Here is an 18558-nt window from a genome sequence, read left to right on the forward strand (position 1 = left end):
CAGGCAACTGCTTGGTTTCCAACACTGCAACGTTAACAGATGCATTAGCAGAACACACAGAACAGGCAAATCTGTCGTTGTAAGAATAGCCAAGGCTATTGTCCATTGATTATAGTGCATCAGCAAGGTGGCATGGATAACTTTCAGTTCCAAAGACAATTTGGAAGCCTGCCTTGCTCCAGATACCTTTCCCATGCTCCTTACCCTGGAGTAGTGCCGAGCCCAGACTGACTGCTCGTAGAGGTGTGTCCACTCTCAGTGGACGATGTGACTGGTGAGGAGGGCCTGTTGGTCATACTGGAGGAAGACACTCCTTGAAAAACAAACAATAGAGTACAGAGAGTCACACTTAAACTGAGCATTCAGATCAGGCACACCAGAGTCCTCTTTATCACTCTATAGCACATGTACCCATGACAATGAAGGGGGTCAAATTTGGGGTAATGAATGCCAATACTCAAATCAAACAAAGCGAAAATTTGTCCTTGGAAGTATTTGGGTGACAAAAAACAATAATCACATTCATTCTTGAACTAAATACAAGAATGGTGGCATGATGGTCTCTGATGCAGCAAAAGGTAAACTGCTCAAAGTCGTCCGTGGGTCAAACAGCATTAGTGGAAGCAAAGGGATTATCAACAACACCCTGCATCAGGAGAGAGAGCAGAGGAATTTGGTTGGAGTCTAGAAGTGAGAGGGAGGGGGTGAGACAGAGGCTGATGGACCCTCATCTGCTTCTACCATCACTTTCCAGCCCCTCCATTGCCCCACAGTATGTCCATGCAATTGATTCCCAAACTTGATCTTTGATAAATCAATGCATCAGTGCAGTTATTACCTGTCATATTCAAATCGTTGTGTGCATGTGTCATGATCAGAGAGTCAATGGATCCAGATGAAGAAACCTACAAAAACAAATACACAAGTTATTAAACTGTGTTTACCCTGTGCCTTAAATGACCAAAATTGCTGATTTAATCAGAATACATCTTCAATGGATTTGATTCATTTTGATTTTGGAGATAAAAACCCCAAGGCATTCTACAAGTATGTGAAGAGCAAGAGGATAAGACATGAGAGAATAGGACCATTTACCAAAATTTTTATATGTATTTCAAAACATTCCTATTTTTCTAACTAAGAAGTTTTTTGATCAAGTTGACTCTATTATTTCATCTTTTGTTTGGAATAATAAAAGACCAAGAAATGGAAAATGTCATTTACAAAAATTAAAAAAGGATGGAGGTCTTACTTTGCCTAATTTAAGAATGTATTATTGGGTGGTTAATATACGTTATGCGTGTTCTTGGTTGTATTGCACCGATAAAAAGGAACGACCATCTTGGGTTGATTTGGAATTGAAAACTGTGAAACAATTTCATTTAGCTTCGTTATTAGGAGCTCCTTTACCTGTACAATTAGCCAAAATTTCTATTCTAAATATAAATCCTATGATTAATCAATCATTATGAATTTGGTATCAGTTTCGTAAGTTTTTTAATCTTAAAAAAATTAACCTTCTTAGTTTAATTTATCGAAACTATTTATTTAAACCTTCACTTAATGATCCTACCTTTTCTCTTTGGAGGAATAAAGGAATTTTTTCCTTTATGGACCTGTTTCAAGAAGGTCGATTGATGTCCTTTGAGAAATTAGTAACTAAATACTCTCTCTCATATTCAAATTTTTTGCAATATCTTCAGGTCAGACATTCTTTACAGGAATATTTAAGTAATTTTCCATATATACAAGATTCTGACCTGTTAGACATTATTTTAAAAATGAATCCTTTAGTGAAAGGCTTTATTGGGAAAATTTTACTATTACAACATGATAATTACCCTTTACTTAAGATCAAGCAAGATTGGGAAAGAGAGCTTAATATGACCTTGATAACAGAGGATTGGTTGCAAATTTTGAAGCTGGTTAACTCTTCTTCGATTTGTGCCAGTCATTCTCTAATTCAATTTAAAATTGTACATCGTTATTATTTGACGAAGGAGAGATAGTCTAAAATATTTCCTAATGTAAATAATCAGTGTGATAGATGCAAAACTGAGATAGCTACATTGACACACATGTTTGGTCATGTTCTGTATTGAAACAATTTTGGAAATCTATTTTTTCTATAATCTCTAAAGCTTTAAGAATTAATTTACAACCTAATAAATTGACAGTTTTGTTCGGTATAATTCATCAACATATTCATAGGTATTTCTATATCTGACCAATATGTAATTGCATTTGTCACATTATTGGCTAGAAGGGCTATTTTATTAAAATGGAAAGATGCCTCAACTCCCACTTTGATACAATGGTTCTCTCAGGTGATGTTATGTCTTAGTTTGGAGAAAATTAGAAGTTGAGCTTTTGATCCTAAATTCGACTTTGAGAAAAGGTGGGGCTCTTTTGCCCGTTATTATCATTTGACTTGAGTTAATTAAGATGGTCCTTTTCTGATGCTTGGTTATATGAATTTGGTTGGCTGTTTGATGTCTTTTTTTTTTAATGGAAGCTTGTATGGCGCATAGCTCTGGGTTTGTGCTCCAAATGAGTTTTTTTCCCCCCTTTTTTTTTTTAGTTATTAGGGGTTTTTCTCTGTTTTAGTTAGTAGGGGTTCCTTCCTTTTTTCCATAAAAAGAAAAGCTTTAATACTGTTTTTTGATTATTATGATATACTGTTTAGCCCGGTTGATAGTTTAACTTTTACTCTACATATGGATATGTTATCTTGATTATTTTGATGTATTTTTCTCTGTTGTTGATTTTCAATAATAATTAATAAAAAGATTTAAAAAGAAGGAGAATAGGACCAATCAAGTGTGACAATGGAAAAGTGTGTATGGAACTGGAGGAGATAGCAGAGGTACTTAATGAATATTTTGCTTCAGTATTCACTACAGAAAAGGATCTTGGTAATTGTAGGGATGACTTACAGTGGATTGAAAAGCTTGAGCATATAGACATTAAGAAAGAGGATGTGCTGGAGCTTTTGGAAAGCATCAAGTTGGATAAGTCACTGGGACCAGATGGGATGTACCCCAGGCTACTGTGGGAGGCGAGAGAGGAGATTGCTGAGCCTCTGGTGATGATCTTTGCATCATCAATAGAGACAGGAGAGGTTCCAGAGGATTGGAGGGTTGCAGATGTTGTTCCCTTGTTCAAGAAAGGGAGTATATAAAGCCCAGGAAATTATAGACCAGTGAGTCTTCAATGGTTGGTAAGTTGATGGAAAAGATCTTGAGAGACAGGATTTATGAACATTTGGAGAGGCATAATATGATTAGGAATAGTCAGCATGGCTTTATCAAAGGCAAGTCGTGCCTTACAAGCCTGACTGAATTTTTTGAGGATGTGACTAAACACATTGATGAAGATAGAGCAGTAGATGTAGTGTATATGGATTTCAGCAAGGCATTTGATAAGGTGCCCCATGCAAGGCTTATTGAGAAAGTAAGGAGGCACGGGATCCATGGGGACCTTGCTTTGTGGATCCAGAATTGGCTTGCCCACAGAAGGCAAAGAGTGGTTGTAGACAGGTCATATTCTGCATGGAGGTCGGTCACCAGTGGTGTGCCTCAGGGATCTGTTCTGGGACCCCCTTCTCTTCGTGATTTTTATAAATGACCTGGATGAGGAAGTGGAGGGATGAGTTAGTAAATTTGCTGATGACACAAAGGTTGGGGGTGTTGTGGATAGTGTGGAGGGCTGTCAGAGGTTACAGAAGGACATCGATAGGACACAAAACTGGACTGAGAAGCGGCAGATTGAGTTCAACCCAGATAAGTGTGAGGTGGTTCATTTTGGTAGGTCAAAAATGACGGCAGAATATAGTATTAATGGTAAGACTCTTGGCAGTGTGAAGGATCAGAGGGAGTTTGGGGTCCGAGTCCATAGGACAGTCAAAGCAGCTGTGCAGGCTGACTGTGTGGTTAAGAAGGCATATGGTGTATTGGCCTTCATCAACCATGGGACTGAGTTTAGGAGCCGAGAGGTAATGTTACAGCTATATAGAACCCTGGTTAGACCCCACTTGGAGTACTGTGCTCAGTTCTGGTCGCCTCGTTACAGGAAGGATGTGGAAGCCATAGAAAGGATGCAGAGGAGATTTACAAGGATGTTGCCTGGATTGGGGAGCACGCCTTATGAGAATAGGTTGAGTGAACTCGGCCTTTACTGCTTGGAGCGACAGAGGCTGAGAGGTGACCTGATAGAGGTGTAGAAGATAATGAGAGGCATTGATCGTGTGGATAGTCAGAGGCTTTTTCCCAGGGTTGAAATGGCTAGCACGAGAGGGCATAGCTTTAAGGTGCTTAGAAGTATGTACAGAGGAGATGTCAGGGGTAAGTTTTTTCACGCAGAGAGTGGTGAGTGTGTGGAATGGGCTGCCGGCGACTGTGGTGGAGGTGGATACAATAGGGTCTTTTAAGAGACTACTGGATATGTACGTGGAGCTTAGAAAAATAGAGGGCTATGGGTAACCCGAGGTAATTTCTAAAGTAAGTACATGTTCGGTATAGCAATGTGGGCCAAAGGGCCTGTATTGTGCTGTAGGTTTTCTATGTTTCTATGATGACAAACTTCAGTGCACGGTGGAGAGCATCCTAACTGGTTGTATCACAGCCTGGCATGGAAACACCAATGCCCAGGAATGGAAAAAGTCTGCAGAAAGTGGTGGGTACAGCCCAGTCCATCAGAGGCAAAGCCCTCCCCAGCATTGAGCACACCTACAAGGGGTTCTGCCACAAGAAAAAGAGGATGCTGTCTAAGTTGCATGCCATCTTGGACAATGTCTCCCATCCACTACATAATGTACTGGTTGGGCACAGGAGTACATTCAGCCAGAGACTCATTCCACCGAGATGCAACACAGAGCATCATAGGAAGTCATTCCTGCCTGTGGCCATCAAACTTTACAACTCCCCCCTCAGAGTGTCAGACACCCTGAGCCAATAGGCTGGTCCTGGATTTATTTCATAATTTACTGGCATAATTTACATATTACTATTTAACATTTTCTGGTTCTATTACTATTTATTATTTATGGTGCAACTGTAACAAAAACCAGTTTCCCCCGGGATCAATAAAATATGACTATGACTATGAAAACAGCATTCATCAAACAAACCACCCCTGCCCAGCAAGCCCTCTTCTCACTACCATAATTGGGCAGGAAATATGGAAGCCTTAGAACCCACAACACCAAGTTCAGGAACAATTATTACTCTCTAGCCATCAGGCTCCTGAACCAGTGTGGTTAACTATAATCACTACTCTGAATTGATCCTATGACCGTCAAGAATTCTTTACTCATGTTCTTAGCATTATTTTTATTTGCACAGTATCTATTTTTGCACATTGGCTGTTTGTCAGTCTTTATGTATAGTTTTTCATAAAATTGTATTATATTCATTGTTTCCTGTGAATGTCTGCAGGAAAATGAATCTTAAGATAGTATATGATAACATATTTGGACTTTGATCATAATTTACTTTGAACTATCCGAAATAACACGATGCCTTCATTCCAGATATCTGGCTGCCCTTCCCTTCCAACTATTCTGTTCACTAATCACAGGGCACAGGTATCCACCCACACACCAAGGCAGAAAATGGCTGCTAATCCAGGGCTGGAGGTCAATTGAAGAAGCAAAGAGAGAGATGGTGGGAGGTAGAGCTGGGTATATGATTTATTTATACTTTTTTTGTGTGTGTGCGCAGACATCACTGACAAGGCCAGCATTGTGCCCTCTCCAGTTGCTCTGAACAAAGCACCTGCTGAGCCATTTCAGTCAACCATATTGTTGCCCCAGAGTCTCAAATCAGACTGGGTAAGAATTATGGAAAATTTGAATTCTGCAGGTCCATGGCGAGATTTGAACTTTTAAGCCTAGATTATTGGTCCAGACCGATAAATCACAGCACCCCTACTGTTGTCAGATTGCATGGATACCAACGGCATTTGGATGACGTCCAAGGAGCAGCAAATTGTTGAAAAACACAAGGGGGCCAAGCATAGGTCATGGAAGAAGCTTCAGAGCTGATGGTGCACCTGCAGGAATTGACGTTGCTTTAACTGATTATCAGGCAATGAATGGAGAGACAATGAAACCAGATGAGTGGTCAGTAGAGGAGAGGCATTGTTAAAAGTTGCAGACATGTTCAGAGGAACAGTGAGGAATAATTTACTATGATCAAAAATCACATGAGTCATTAATAAGATCCTTTGTGTTGTGGTTCAGCTGCAAATGCAATTTCAGTGTTCAAGCATGAGGTTCCAAGAATATTGCTAACCGATGTATGGTATCACAGCACTTTGGGGCATTTGTGGTGGGGGGGGCGGGGTAGGGAAGATGGAAATGGGGTATTGCAGTATAGAGGGTTCAAAGGTTCTTCCACAAGTGCTTGGTGCCAGAAGGATTTAGGACACGGGGGAAAGAGTATCTACGAAGGCAGAAACATTAATAATGTCGCCCAATGTGAAGACAGGAAGGGGAAGTCAGAGTGGCCAGCAATTCAGCAAGAATAAAACTTCATTTCATTTTAAATGCTGCATGTGGAGCATGTCACTTTCCTAGCTTTAAAATTAACTTTGCATATTTATCTCTGTCCGAATTCAATCTTCCGCTCTGAATCTAAATTCACCCGTTTGAATTTATTTGTTCAGTCTTAGCACTCTGAATTTCACAATCTTTTAGTCTGACTAGTTAAGACCATTCTTGCTTTCTAGAGATTGACGTGCCATTTCCAACTCCCACTTGCAACAACCTGCTGAGAAAAATGTGGGCAATTTAACTGATAAGAGCAAGTCTACCATAAGCAACAATTAGAAAATTCTCCCCACTAATTAGTTTAATTTTAGTTTAATGATTGATTTACTCAAAACATAGGTGAGAGCGGAATTGGATTGTAGCAGAGTGAATGGGTATCCAATATAAACAAAGTCTCCAAGACGAGAGGAATGATCGCCAATAAGATAACCATCAACAACTCTGAGGCTCACCAGTCTTGAGCTGTACATTGGTGTTTTGGTGGATGGAGCAACAGGGCAGTTAATCCTCTTCTCTTTCTGACGCCGATTGCAGAACCAAACACGGACAACTTCTTTCTCCATTGACAACTGTTCTGCAATCATCACAATTTCTTCGGAGCTGGGCTTAGAGTTCTGATCATCAGAATCAATAAATTAGATTATTTCTGAACTCAGCAGGTACATTCCACATTGCAATACAACTACAAGGTCTAACAGTATAAAAAGTAATGAACGATGTCCAGGAGAGGGTTAATGACAACTGATCAGTTTGGCACAAAATACGGCAAATGTTGTAATCTGGGCTACACAAAAATGCTGGAGGAACTAAATGGGTCAGGCAGGGAAATGGACAGTTGGCATTTCAGGTTGAGACCAATTCCAGATGAAGGGTTTCAACTCATAAATTTTTACTGTCCATGTCCTTTCCCTCCAGATGCTGACTGACCTACTCAGTACCAAAAGATTATTCTTTAGCAAAGTTATTGAAGGCTGCCGTGGTTGAGGCAGATAGAATAGCATCTTTTAAGAAGCATTTTGATAGGTACACAGAGTTCTGGGGGCCACACTGATACAAGTTGGATGCTAGAAATTGGGACTAGCTGTTTTGAGCACCGGGATCAGCATGGACTCACGGGACCAAAGGCCCTGTATCTGTGCTCTATATACATTATGAAGACATGGCTGGTAAATGGGAATCAAGAGAATTCACCAAAGACAATCCCAAATGGTTGACGAATCGCCTTCTCTTCCAACTGTTATGGTGGAGAGATGGACAGAGGGGAAGAGACAGACAAACATGAGGATAATGAGAACAACAGGGAGAGGAGATGAAGAGAAAGGATGAATTTAAAAAAATGATCGGCCATAACCATACGTTTGCCAAGTTTTACACATGTACAGGAAAAGGAGTGAAGTCTGACTCAGACAAATGTTAACACTGTTCAAATAAACTCACCTCATGGAAACGCTTCTCCAAAGTCAGGCGAATGTTGGTTTCAATGCTTGTCCGCTTCTTCCTTTTGCGGCCAAGACCCTCCAATCCAATCATTTGCGGAGTGAGAGATGCCAGGCTGTTCAGTGTAGAATCAGAGGGGACATTTTCTACCCAAAGAAACGTTGTGTTAATGAGATTTATTACTGTGTGTACACCACAACCCAAGAGAAGAGAAAGCATCTATTTTGTTTGAGAAAATCCGCATGGATCAGTGTAGGATCTGTTGTTTAAAATATACAAAATGATTTGGATTAAAAAATGAAGGTGCTCTGTGTATCATACAGCCTACTGTATATTATGGGACTACTTTATGTTGTAGTTACACGTCGTTGCATGTGCTATTAGGCGCGTATTGATCTGCACGTGTGTGTTCAGTTTGGTTTCAGTCAGTAAAGAACCCTGTTAATTTAGCTCCCGTCTCCAGGTTTTTATTTATAGCTTTGTTGTGTAACCCGGCCACATACATCACAAATTGGCGATGAGGTTAATGAACCTACATCATATGGGAACGCCGTGTTTTAATTAATAACGACACTCGGAAGAAGAGCGCAAGGTAAGAGCCAAGGCAGAGCGAGGCCACGAGTCCAAAAGGAAACAGAAGCACAGTTCGGGTCGGGAACGTCGGGAGACCAAGAGACACAGTCGGAGCCACAGCACGTCCAGCCGAGACCACAGCCGGCGCTAACCCCCAGGGGCTGAGGGTCTGCCTGCCCCAGAAGGGAGATAAAAAGAAGCAACACACACATCTAGACGGAGTGCGCTCGTGGCGCTAGCAAAAAGATCGCGTGAGTCAAAAAAGGGAGAATGGGCCTTAATTAACATAACAAAGATGGCGATGATTGGAACCATTACAGCATTTGATAGTGGCATTGAAGACTGGGCAACTTACATTGAAAGAGTGGAGTTATATTGGGAGTCTAACGGTGTTAAGGATGAAAAGAAAGCCAGTGTCTTACTCAGTATTATGGGAGCAAAAACATACGGGCTGCTACGGAGCTTGTTAACCCCTGAAAAGCCAGCTGACAAAACGTTCAAGCAAATAGTAGACACTCTCCAACAGCATTTAAATCCCAAATCACTGGTCATTGCTGAAAGATTTAAAATCCATAAAGGGAATCGGAGCAAAAATGAAAGCATTTCTGAATATTGTGCTGAATTGCGCAAATTATCAGAACACTGTCAATTTGGAGCTGGTCTATCAGACGTATTGAGGGACAGGTTAGTGTGTGGCATGCACTGTGAAACCACACAGAAGAAGCTTCTGTGTGAAAGAGACCTTACATTCGAGCAAGCACTAAACATCTCAATATCAACAGAAACAGCGGCATGGGGTGCTTCCGAGATACAACAAAAATCTCTGGAATATGCCACAAATAAAAGGTCACTGAACAGAAATGAAGGAAAGAAATGTTACCGTTGTGGTAACAGGTCACAAGATCCTGAGGACTGTTGGTTTAAAGACAAAGAATGCAGAAACTGTGGCAAACAGGGCCACATTGGCAGAGTATGCAAAGCTAGTAAACAGCAGAAAAAGGACAAAATACAGAGAAACAAGAAACCCCAGAAAGGAAAATACAACAATGTACACAAAATGAAAGAAAGCAATTCTGGTGAAAACGACTCAGACAAAAGTGAATTGTCTTGTCGGCAACTTCACAGCGTGAAAGAGACAGATGATTGAAGAGTAATATGGGTCACTCCACAAGTGGCAGGTGCGAGACTGAAAATGGAGTTGGACACAGGCTCAGCTTTAACAATGATCTCTGTACACGACTACAAATGACTGTTTTCTCACATACCTCTGAAACGAACTAAACTACTGCTAAAGACTTACACAGGACAGACAGTGCGTCCCAAAGGTAAAATTAACGTGACAGTGACCTACAGAGACAAAACACAGCAGCTGAACCACTATGTACTGAAAAATGGAGGACCACCATTGCTGGGACGTGAATGGCTCAGGAAAATCCAGTTGGATTGGCACACCATCAAGGCACTAGATGTGTCAACAAAGGAGGGCAGCAAGGCTACATCCGAGAGACTGTCACAAGTACTTGCTGACTCTGAGGAAGTGTTCATGAAAGGAATAGGAACACTTCAGGGCATGAAGGCAAAGATTGAGATTGAGGAAGATGCATGTCCAAAATTTCACAAAGCCAGACCAGTGCCATATGCAATCCATCCAACAGTAGAGGCAGAGCTGAAAAATCTGGAGCAGACTGGGGTCCTGTCAAAGGTGGATTGGAGTGAATGGGCCACGCCTATTGTTCCAGTGATGAAGAAAACCTCCAGCACAAAACCAGGGAAACCAAGCAAGGTGCGCATATGTGGTGACTTTACAGTGACTGTTAACCCAGTTCTCCGCACAGTACAGTATCCTCTACCCTGAATTGAGGACATTTTTGCTTCCCTGTCAGGAGGGGAACATTCACAAAAATCGATTTGACCCAGGCTTACCTCCAAATGGAAATCGATGAAGCATCCAAGAAATACCTGACAATAAATACACACAAAGGACTTTACCAGTACAACAGTTTGGTGTTTGGGATAGCATCAGCGCCTGCAGTCTGGCAAAGGGCAATGGACCAGCTGTGTTATCGCACAAGTTTCCAGATGACTCCGAAAGACCAATAGCCTTTGCCTCAAGAAAGCTAACTTCAGCTGAACGCAACTACGCACAGATTGACAGAGAGACCCTAAGCCTCGTGTGGGGAGTCAAGAAATTCAATCACTACTTGTATGGCCAAAAGTTTACTCTGTTGACTGACCATCAGCCTCTCCTGTCAATCTTCAACCCAAGAAAAGGCGTTCCAGTGATGACAGCACAAAGGCTGCAGCGATGGTCTCTTTTCTTAGGAGGTCACAGGTATGACATTGAACACAAGGGGACCAAGCAACATGGCAACACAGATGGTTGGTCACGTTTACCACTGCCCACTTCAGTGATAACTACACAAATGGATTCAGCAGAGGTCTTTCACACAACAATAGTTGAACAATCACCAGTGACAAACAGCCTCATTGAAAGAGAAACACGCAATGACCCTATGTTGTCAAAAGTGCATGACATCACGGTAAAGGGATGGCCAGCGCGTGGTAACACACTGTTTCCAGCCTTCTCAGCGAGGAAGGTGCAGTTGTCGGTGTGCCGAGGAATACTAATGTGTGGTTTACGAGTTGTGATTCCTCCCAAGCTACACACCAGAGTGCTGGAGGAACTGCACGAGGGGCACCTGGGTACCGCGAAGATGAAAAGTCTTGCCCGTGCCTATGTGTGGTGGCCAGGAATCGATAAGCAGATTGAGGACTTGACCAAGAACTGCTCTGGATGTCAAAAGATCCAGAACACACCACCACAAGCCCCTCTCCATCCATGGGAGTGGCCCTCATCACCATGGCAACAAGTGCACATCGACTTTGCTGGACTATTCATGGACTCTAACTTTTTAAATCGCCATTGATGCACATTCCAAATGGTCAGAGGTCATCAAAATGAAGACAACAGCATCAGAAAAGACCATCACAGTTCTGAGGACCATGTTCGCCAGGAATGGCATACCAGAACAAATCTGCGCAGACAATGGACGACAATTTGTCTCTGAAGAATTCCAAAGTTTTGTGAAGAACAATGGAATCAAGCACTTTACATCTGCCCCTTACCATCCATCCACAAATGGCTTGGCAGAAAGATTTGTGCAAACATTCAAGAAAGCCATCAAGGCAATGGACAACAAAAAACGACCACTACAGCACAAGATTGACAACTTCCTCCTTGCCTATCGTAATGCAGTACATGCAACCACTAACCAGACTCCAGCGATGATGTTTCTGAACAGGAACCTGAGGTCCCGCATGGATCTTCTTAAACCAGATGTATGGCGTGATGTGGAGAACAGACAGTTCAAACACTTGAATGCTAAGTCCACACGGAGCCTCAGTGTGGGACAGTCAATTCTTGCACGTGATCACTGGAGTGCAAAGTGGCAACCGGGTATAATTTCCGCCATAGACGGGCCACTGATGTATAGAGTACAGGTGGGAGAGAATGTACGGAGACGTCCTGTGGATCAAATCCTGGATGCTTAGGTGAAAAACACAACAACACCTTGCCCTGACTCGCTGGACATAGACACAAACACTCCTGATGTGACCACATCAGCCTCATCCACAGATAATCCTGTCATCAGTGCTGATGACCCACCTGATGTACCTGTGGAGACTCATTCCCCAAAGCAAATGTTTCAGGGAAGACATTACCCAGAGAGGCAGGTAAGACCGCCCCCCCCCCGCCAAGACTTCAGTTATAATTATTATAATAATTATTACGTTACTTTGTTATTATGTGATATTATTAAGTTGCTAAGTAAACGTAGGCATTTCTATGTTAAGGGTACACATATTTGTTTAGTGTAGTGCCCCAGAAAAAAAAAGTTGATACACTATTAAAATAAAAGGGGAGGAGTGTATCATATAGCTTACTGTATATTATAGGACTACCTTATGTCGTTGCATGCACTATTAGGCATGTATTGACCTGTACGTGTGTGTTCAGTTTGGTTTCAGTCAGTAAAGAACCTCGTTAACTTAGCTCCCGTCTCCAGCGTTTTTACTTATAGCTTCGTTGTGTAACCCGGCCCCATACTCTGATTAGTTGGTTGACAGTTGATGCAAAAACTGGTAGAATTGCAGAGAGTAAGGTTTTCAAAAAGCAGCAGGATATAGGTCAATTGGAAGTTTAGGCAGACTAATGGCAGATGGATTTTAATCTGGACAAGTGTGAGGTGGTGCTTTTTGGGAGGTTAAATACAAGAGGAAAGTATACAGTAAAGGGCAGGACCCTTAGGAGCATTGAGTGGCAGGCTGACCCTCTTTGGTCAGGGCACAGAGTACAAAGATGGCAGATCATGATGTACCTGTGTAAAACTGTGGATCAACCACTTTTGGAGTATCGTTGCAGTTATGGCTGTTGCATTATAGGGAGGATGTGGAAGATTTAGAGAAAATGCAGAAAAGATTCACCGGGATTAGATTATATTAGCTATAGGGAGAAACCTGGATTTTTTTTCCTCTGGGGTGTCAGAGGGCAAGGGAAAACCTAATAAAAGTTTATAAGATTATAAATCAGGTCGATAGAGTAGGCAGCCAGAATTGTTTCCCCGGGTCTATAAGAGTTTATAGGAGTTGTGCAGGGCAAGTTTTGTTTTGCTTTTCACAGCATGGCAGCAGCCTGAACTGTGCTGCCAGGAGTGGTGGCGGAAATTATGCTGGTGTTTAAGAGGTTGTTAGACAAGACACATGAATATGCAGGAATGGAGTATTGTGAACACTTTTGGTCCTTTTATCTAAGAAACAATGTGCTGACATCGGAGAGAGTTCAAAGGAGGTTCACGAAAATGATTCCAGGATTGAAAGGCTTGTCATACAGAGTTTGATGGTTCCAGGTCTGTACTCACTGGAATTTAGATGAATGAGGGGTGACCTCATTGAAACCTATTGAATGTTGAAAGGCCTTGATTGAGTGGATGTGGAGCAGCTGTTTCCTACACTGGGGGAGTCGAAGACCAGCCTCAGAATAGAGCCGTCCTTTTACAACAGAGATGAGGAGGAATTTCTTTAGCCAGAGGGGTGAATCTGTGGAATTTGTTGCCACAGGTGGCTGTGGAGGCCAAATATTTAACGCAGAGGTTGATGGGTTCTTGGTTAGTCAGGGCGTCAAAGGTTACTGGGATAAGGCAGGAGAATGGGATTAACGGGGATAATAAATCAGCCATGGTGGAATGGTGGAGTAGAAGCGATGGGCCAAATGGCCTAATTCTGCTCCTGTATCTTGCAGTCTTATGTAAAATTATAAGAGCCATATATAGGGGAAAATGCTGTCTTTTTTTGGGGTGAAATGTCAAAAGATCATTATACAAAGGGGCAGAAACGGTGATATTCAGGGTTTCCCTTTATTCATTTAATAACCAATCTTCCTTCTGACGTGTCCCTTAACTAATTTCCTTTTAAATTGTGCTTTAAAGATTCCATGAGGGCACAAGTTTTAAGGTGATGGGGCAAAGATTAAACATTTACACTACAGGCTCAGGGCCTGAAACGAGCTACAGGGGGAAGTGCAGAAGCAGATATGAAGTTTGAAGATCAAAGTATATGTATTATCAAAGTACATATATGTCACCATATTCTACTCCGATTCATTTTCATGCGGCAATTACAGTAAATACAAAAAACACAATAGAACCAATGAAAAATTACACACAAAGATAGACAAACAACCAATGTGCAAAAGATAACAAACTGTGGAAATACAAAAAGAAAACCAAAAATAACAATAAGCAAGCAAGTAATAAATAAATACTGAGAACATGGGTTGTAGAGTCCTTGAAAGTGAGTTCCTGAGAACTCAAAAAGAAACATTTTATCAAATCTGGAATAAATGGATTGAATATATAACCCCAATGCCAGCAGACTTTAGATGACTCTCCTAATGATTTATATTGCTCTTCTCATCAACACAGTAATATTGCTAACGTAAGCACCCCTAGTCTAAATGTTTTTTTTTTGGAAAATAGAGAATTAACACAAGTAAAGGGAAAGATTTGGGAAAGGGATAAAAAAAAATGAAAAAATTAAGTAAATAAGTACATAGGGATTGGATAATTATGTCTGCGGGCAGGAACAAGCACGAACAAATTGGGATATAAACACCTACAATGGTTGGTATATAGGCTTATATGCAACATTTTGGACCAGTGGAAATGGTCCAGAAGGGTTGTATGGAAACTATTATTACCATTTTTCTTAACAACTAATTTCATTACTTAGCCTAGTAGGTTAGATTTACCACAGTACATAAATGTTTATTTTCCTTTTATATCATCTCAATGTGTACTTAAGAATGTATAAATAAGTGTAGTTTTATACATATTAAAAAATGGAAAAGGTTATATGTGTGAAAAAAGTACATGATAATTGTGAATTCCTTATCCAAATAAAAATAAAATTTAAAAAAAAGAAAGTGAGTTCCTAGGTTGAGGAATCAGTTCAACATTGAGGTAAGTGAAGTGATCCACAATGGTTCAGGAGCCTGATGGTTGAAGGGCAATAACTGTTCCAAAACCTGGTGATGTGGGACCCAGGGCTCCTGTACCTCCTGCCCCTCCTGCCCAATGACAGCAGTAAGAAGATAAGAAGTGAGATGGTATTATTGGTTTTCTTTTTCGAACTTGCACAGTTCGTCGTCTTTTGCACACTGGTCCTATGTCTATCTTTCTTTGTAGTTTTTCATTGATTCTGTTGTGTTTCTTGTATTCGCTGTGATTGCCCACACCAAAATGAACCTTGGTAGAATATGGTGGCATATTGTTTAAGAAGCACTTACACAGACACATGAATAGTAAGGGAATAGAAGGATAAAGGTCTTGTGCCAGGAAATGGGCTAAATTTGGATTAGCATCATGGTTGGTATAGACATTGCAAGCTGAAAGACAAATTCCTGTGCTTGTTTCTTTTGTGTTTAGTAAATCACACAAGGGAGTCTGTGTAAATTTACCCTCAGTCAGGGGCTGTCTGACTGGTCACATTGATAGTATGTGGACAGCTAGTAACAATTGTCATTATCAAGGGAACAAGTTGGATACATCATTGCTAAAGCTGAACTGACAAGAAGCATATCTTTGCCTTGAACAGATTAAGAGCCTCAATGTAGTTCTCAAAGATCAGCAAATTTCTGAATTACTATTGAAAAGGGACACACTTCAGAAGGGATATTGATTACGAAATGAATGAGGGAAAACCTGAATATTACTGAACTTTTGCCCCCTCACGTTGGTGAGAAACATCTTACAAACTAACTCAAGAGTAACTTGACATTCAGTGGGATGTATGTTTGGAATAATCAACCAAGTGAGGAAGTCTGGTGTTTACACTCTACTTAACGGGAAAATGGAGTTGTGAAATAATATTTTTATTTCCTGACAACATGAAGAGCACAGTTTCAGCTGCATTAGGGAGAAGCACCAAGGGAAGAAGCACTCATTTGAACCGGATACCTGCATCACTCAGCCATTTTTCCAGCAGTGGCTTGAGTTTGCACATGTTCTTGAAGCTCAGGTTCAAAGCCTCAAATCGGGAGATTGTAGTTTGACTAAAATCATTCCCATATAGTTTTCCCATCGCTAATCCAACATCTCCCTGCAAAGAAAGAAGAATTTAGGGATGTGAAAGCTTGCCATCTACTTTCAACTGGGCAAGAGTTTAAGAATCACTTTGGAGAATCAAGCATAATTGTCTCAGCTGACAGTCTACTGAAGAATGAAAGTTCAACCATCCAAGGTGCTTTCTTTTGGATGAAACCAAGAACAGACATGCACTCCCAGAATGATGAGAAAGATCCCTTGAAACTAAATAAAGTGTTTTTCCCCTATGTCTTGGCCAATGTACATTTTTCCACCCAAATTTACCGAAACAGATTATTTGCTCACTGTCTGTGCACAACCTGTCCCTGCACTTCCTCTGTAAATCATCATCATCATAATTGTTCTTGCCAAATGTTTCTACAGAAGTGGTTTGCCATTCCTCCTTCTGGTCAGCGACTTCACAAGACGGGTGACCCCAACCATCATAAATACACTCAGAGATTGTCTGCCTGGCGCCAGTGGTCGCATAAACAGGACTTGTGATATGCACCAGCTGCTCATACGACCAGTATAGTTAGAGAGAGAAACAACCAAGAGTTCCTTTGCCACATAGAATCCCCAACAACTGCTGCATCCTGTTGTCTTACCTGAGTGAAACCCAGCTTAATTCGCCTTTGCTTAAATGTTTTTGCAAACTGTTCCAGTTCCTCCAAGTCATTCGGCTCATCTGACTGCACAGGAGCGATGTGCTTTGGAGCAATATGCTTTGGGACCTGGTGAGGAGGAAGAGCTTCCAAATGTGACTCCAGGGTCGAGCCCATGAGACCTGATCGAATTACTGCCTGTTGAGATATTAAAACAAATTCAGTTAATGGGCTTGAGCACAAAATTCTGGAGAACTAAATTGTCCAGAAAAACCTTTCAATTAAGGTCTTACCATAGGTCAGAGGAACAGACCCTTTATCCCTGTAATCCTCTTCAGTAAGATCACAACTGCAATTCTATCTACAGCACTCTCCCAACTGCTTCATTTATCAGATCATTCCCAAAAAACTGATGAGTCAGACCTACACAAATTAGCAACTGTGTTTCCACAGTCCACAGGAAATGCAGACTTCCAAAGTTTCAGAAGTCTTGACCGAAGAAATTTATTCTCTGCTCTGGGCCAAACAGTCAAACTCTTTGCCTAATACCACAAGCCCTAGATACGGGATATTTTCATTCATCAGAAAAGGCAAACGCATTTAACAATAAATTTACATTTGCAGCAATCTCAATCCCACAATCCTAATCCCACGCAAATGTAACAACGCCTAACTAGACTGCAGTCTGTGACACTGCTGTGATACCCTTCCAGCCTGGTACAATTTTGGCCATGTAGTTACAGATCAGCAGGGGAGTCTTTGCTCACTCTGGAAGTAACAAGCGGAAGATCTCTGAGAGAAGTTGTTTAGTGTTTAAATATTAATGAAACCCTTCAGATGATGCACTAACCTGTGAAGTGAGCCCAACGCCAGTCTGAGGAGAACAGAGGGAACTCTGTGATTGCTGAGACAATGGAAGCAAGTTGGGAGACTGAAGTGCACCTGAAAATATTTGAACAAATTATACAATGACTATATCACAAAATTACTACAAACCTCCTCCAAAGAGACAATATATTGCACTCTAAAGGTCCAAAAAGAGGGGAAAATCAACCATAATTTCAATGTCAATGCTGATTAACAATGTGATGAAGCATCCACTTTAGAGTTTGTTTTCAGAAACAGAGATATTTACTGCTCAAATACCCAATCAAACCCTCTTGTCAGGGGTCCCTTGCCCTCAGTCACACATATGCCAACTCTCTCCCTCAAACAATCCATCCAGGTGGGTCCAAGCCAGGAGTTCCCAACCTTTTTCATGCCATGGACCCCAGGTAAGGAACCCCTGCTCTGAACCCTCTCCCCAACTTCTCAAACCCACCAACGTATTCCCTTCCCCACCTGCAAAGGGATCCTGCCGCAAAATGGACATGCAGTCCCCATCACCAACCATCCTTTACCAAGATAACCTAATTATTCCCTTCTCATCAGCCCAGCGCACCCCAGACTCTGCTGGAGTTCCCCTCTCTCCCATCAACACCGCAACTCGTCACGGTGTTACTCCCTCTGAATGTAACCTGGACAGCTCACCCTATCTACCTCCGAACAACCCAATGACCACAGGAGCTCCTGCCACACCACATCTTCAGGCTAGGCTGGTCGGCTCTTCCCATTTTCTGCCCCTGAATCGCCACCAATCCAGATAAATATTCCCCTACTCCCTACCTCAGTTGTTCCCTCACCAGCAGCACCCACCTAACCCACAGGAAGCAAGCACCTGCTGCTGCCATGCACCCCAATCCAGACAAGCAAT

At 41.6% G+C, this 18558-nt stretch overlaps 1 protein-coding gene across 3 annotated transcripts in view; it reads right to left on the reverse strand.

Moving 5' to 3' along the window:
- The window catches only part of pou2f3 (POU class 2 homeobox 3), a 41780-nt gene that overhangs the window by 3729 nt on the left and 19493 nt on the right, over positions 1–18558 (reverse strand). For all 3 annotated transcript variants that reach the window (XM_063038250.1, XM_063038251.1, XM_063038249.1), the window contains 7 exons: positions 17656–17747; positions 16809–17003; positions 16075–16216; positions 7988–8133; positions 7003–7164; positions 839–905; positions 205–313 (listed from right to left, as the gene is read on the reverse strand). In XM_063038250.1, coding sequence (XP_062894320.1) covers positions 205–313; positions 839–905; positions 7003–7164; positions 7988–8133; positions 16075–16216; positions 16809–17003; positions 17656–17747 — 913 coding nt within the window. The remainder of the gene's footprint in view (positions 1–204; positions 314–838; positions 906–7002; positions 7165–7987; positions 8134–16074; positions 16217–16808; positions 17004–17655; positions 17748–18558) is intronic.

The sequence above is a fragment of the Mobula hypostoma genome, chromosome X2 (genome assembly GCF_963921235.1).
Source record: "Mobula hypostoma chromosome X2, sMobHyp1.1, whole genome shotgun sequence".
NCBI classification, from domain to species: domain Eukaryota; kingdom Metazoa; phylum Chordata; class Chondrichthyes; order Myliobatiformes; family Myliobatidae; genus Mobula; species Mobula hypostoma.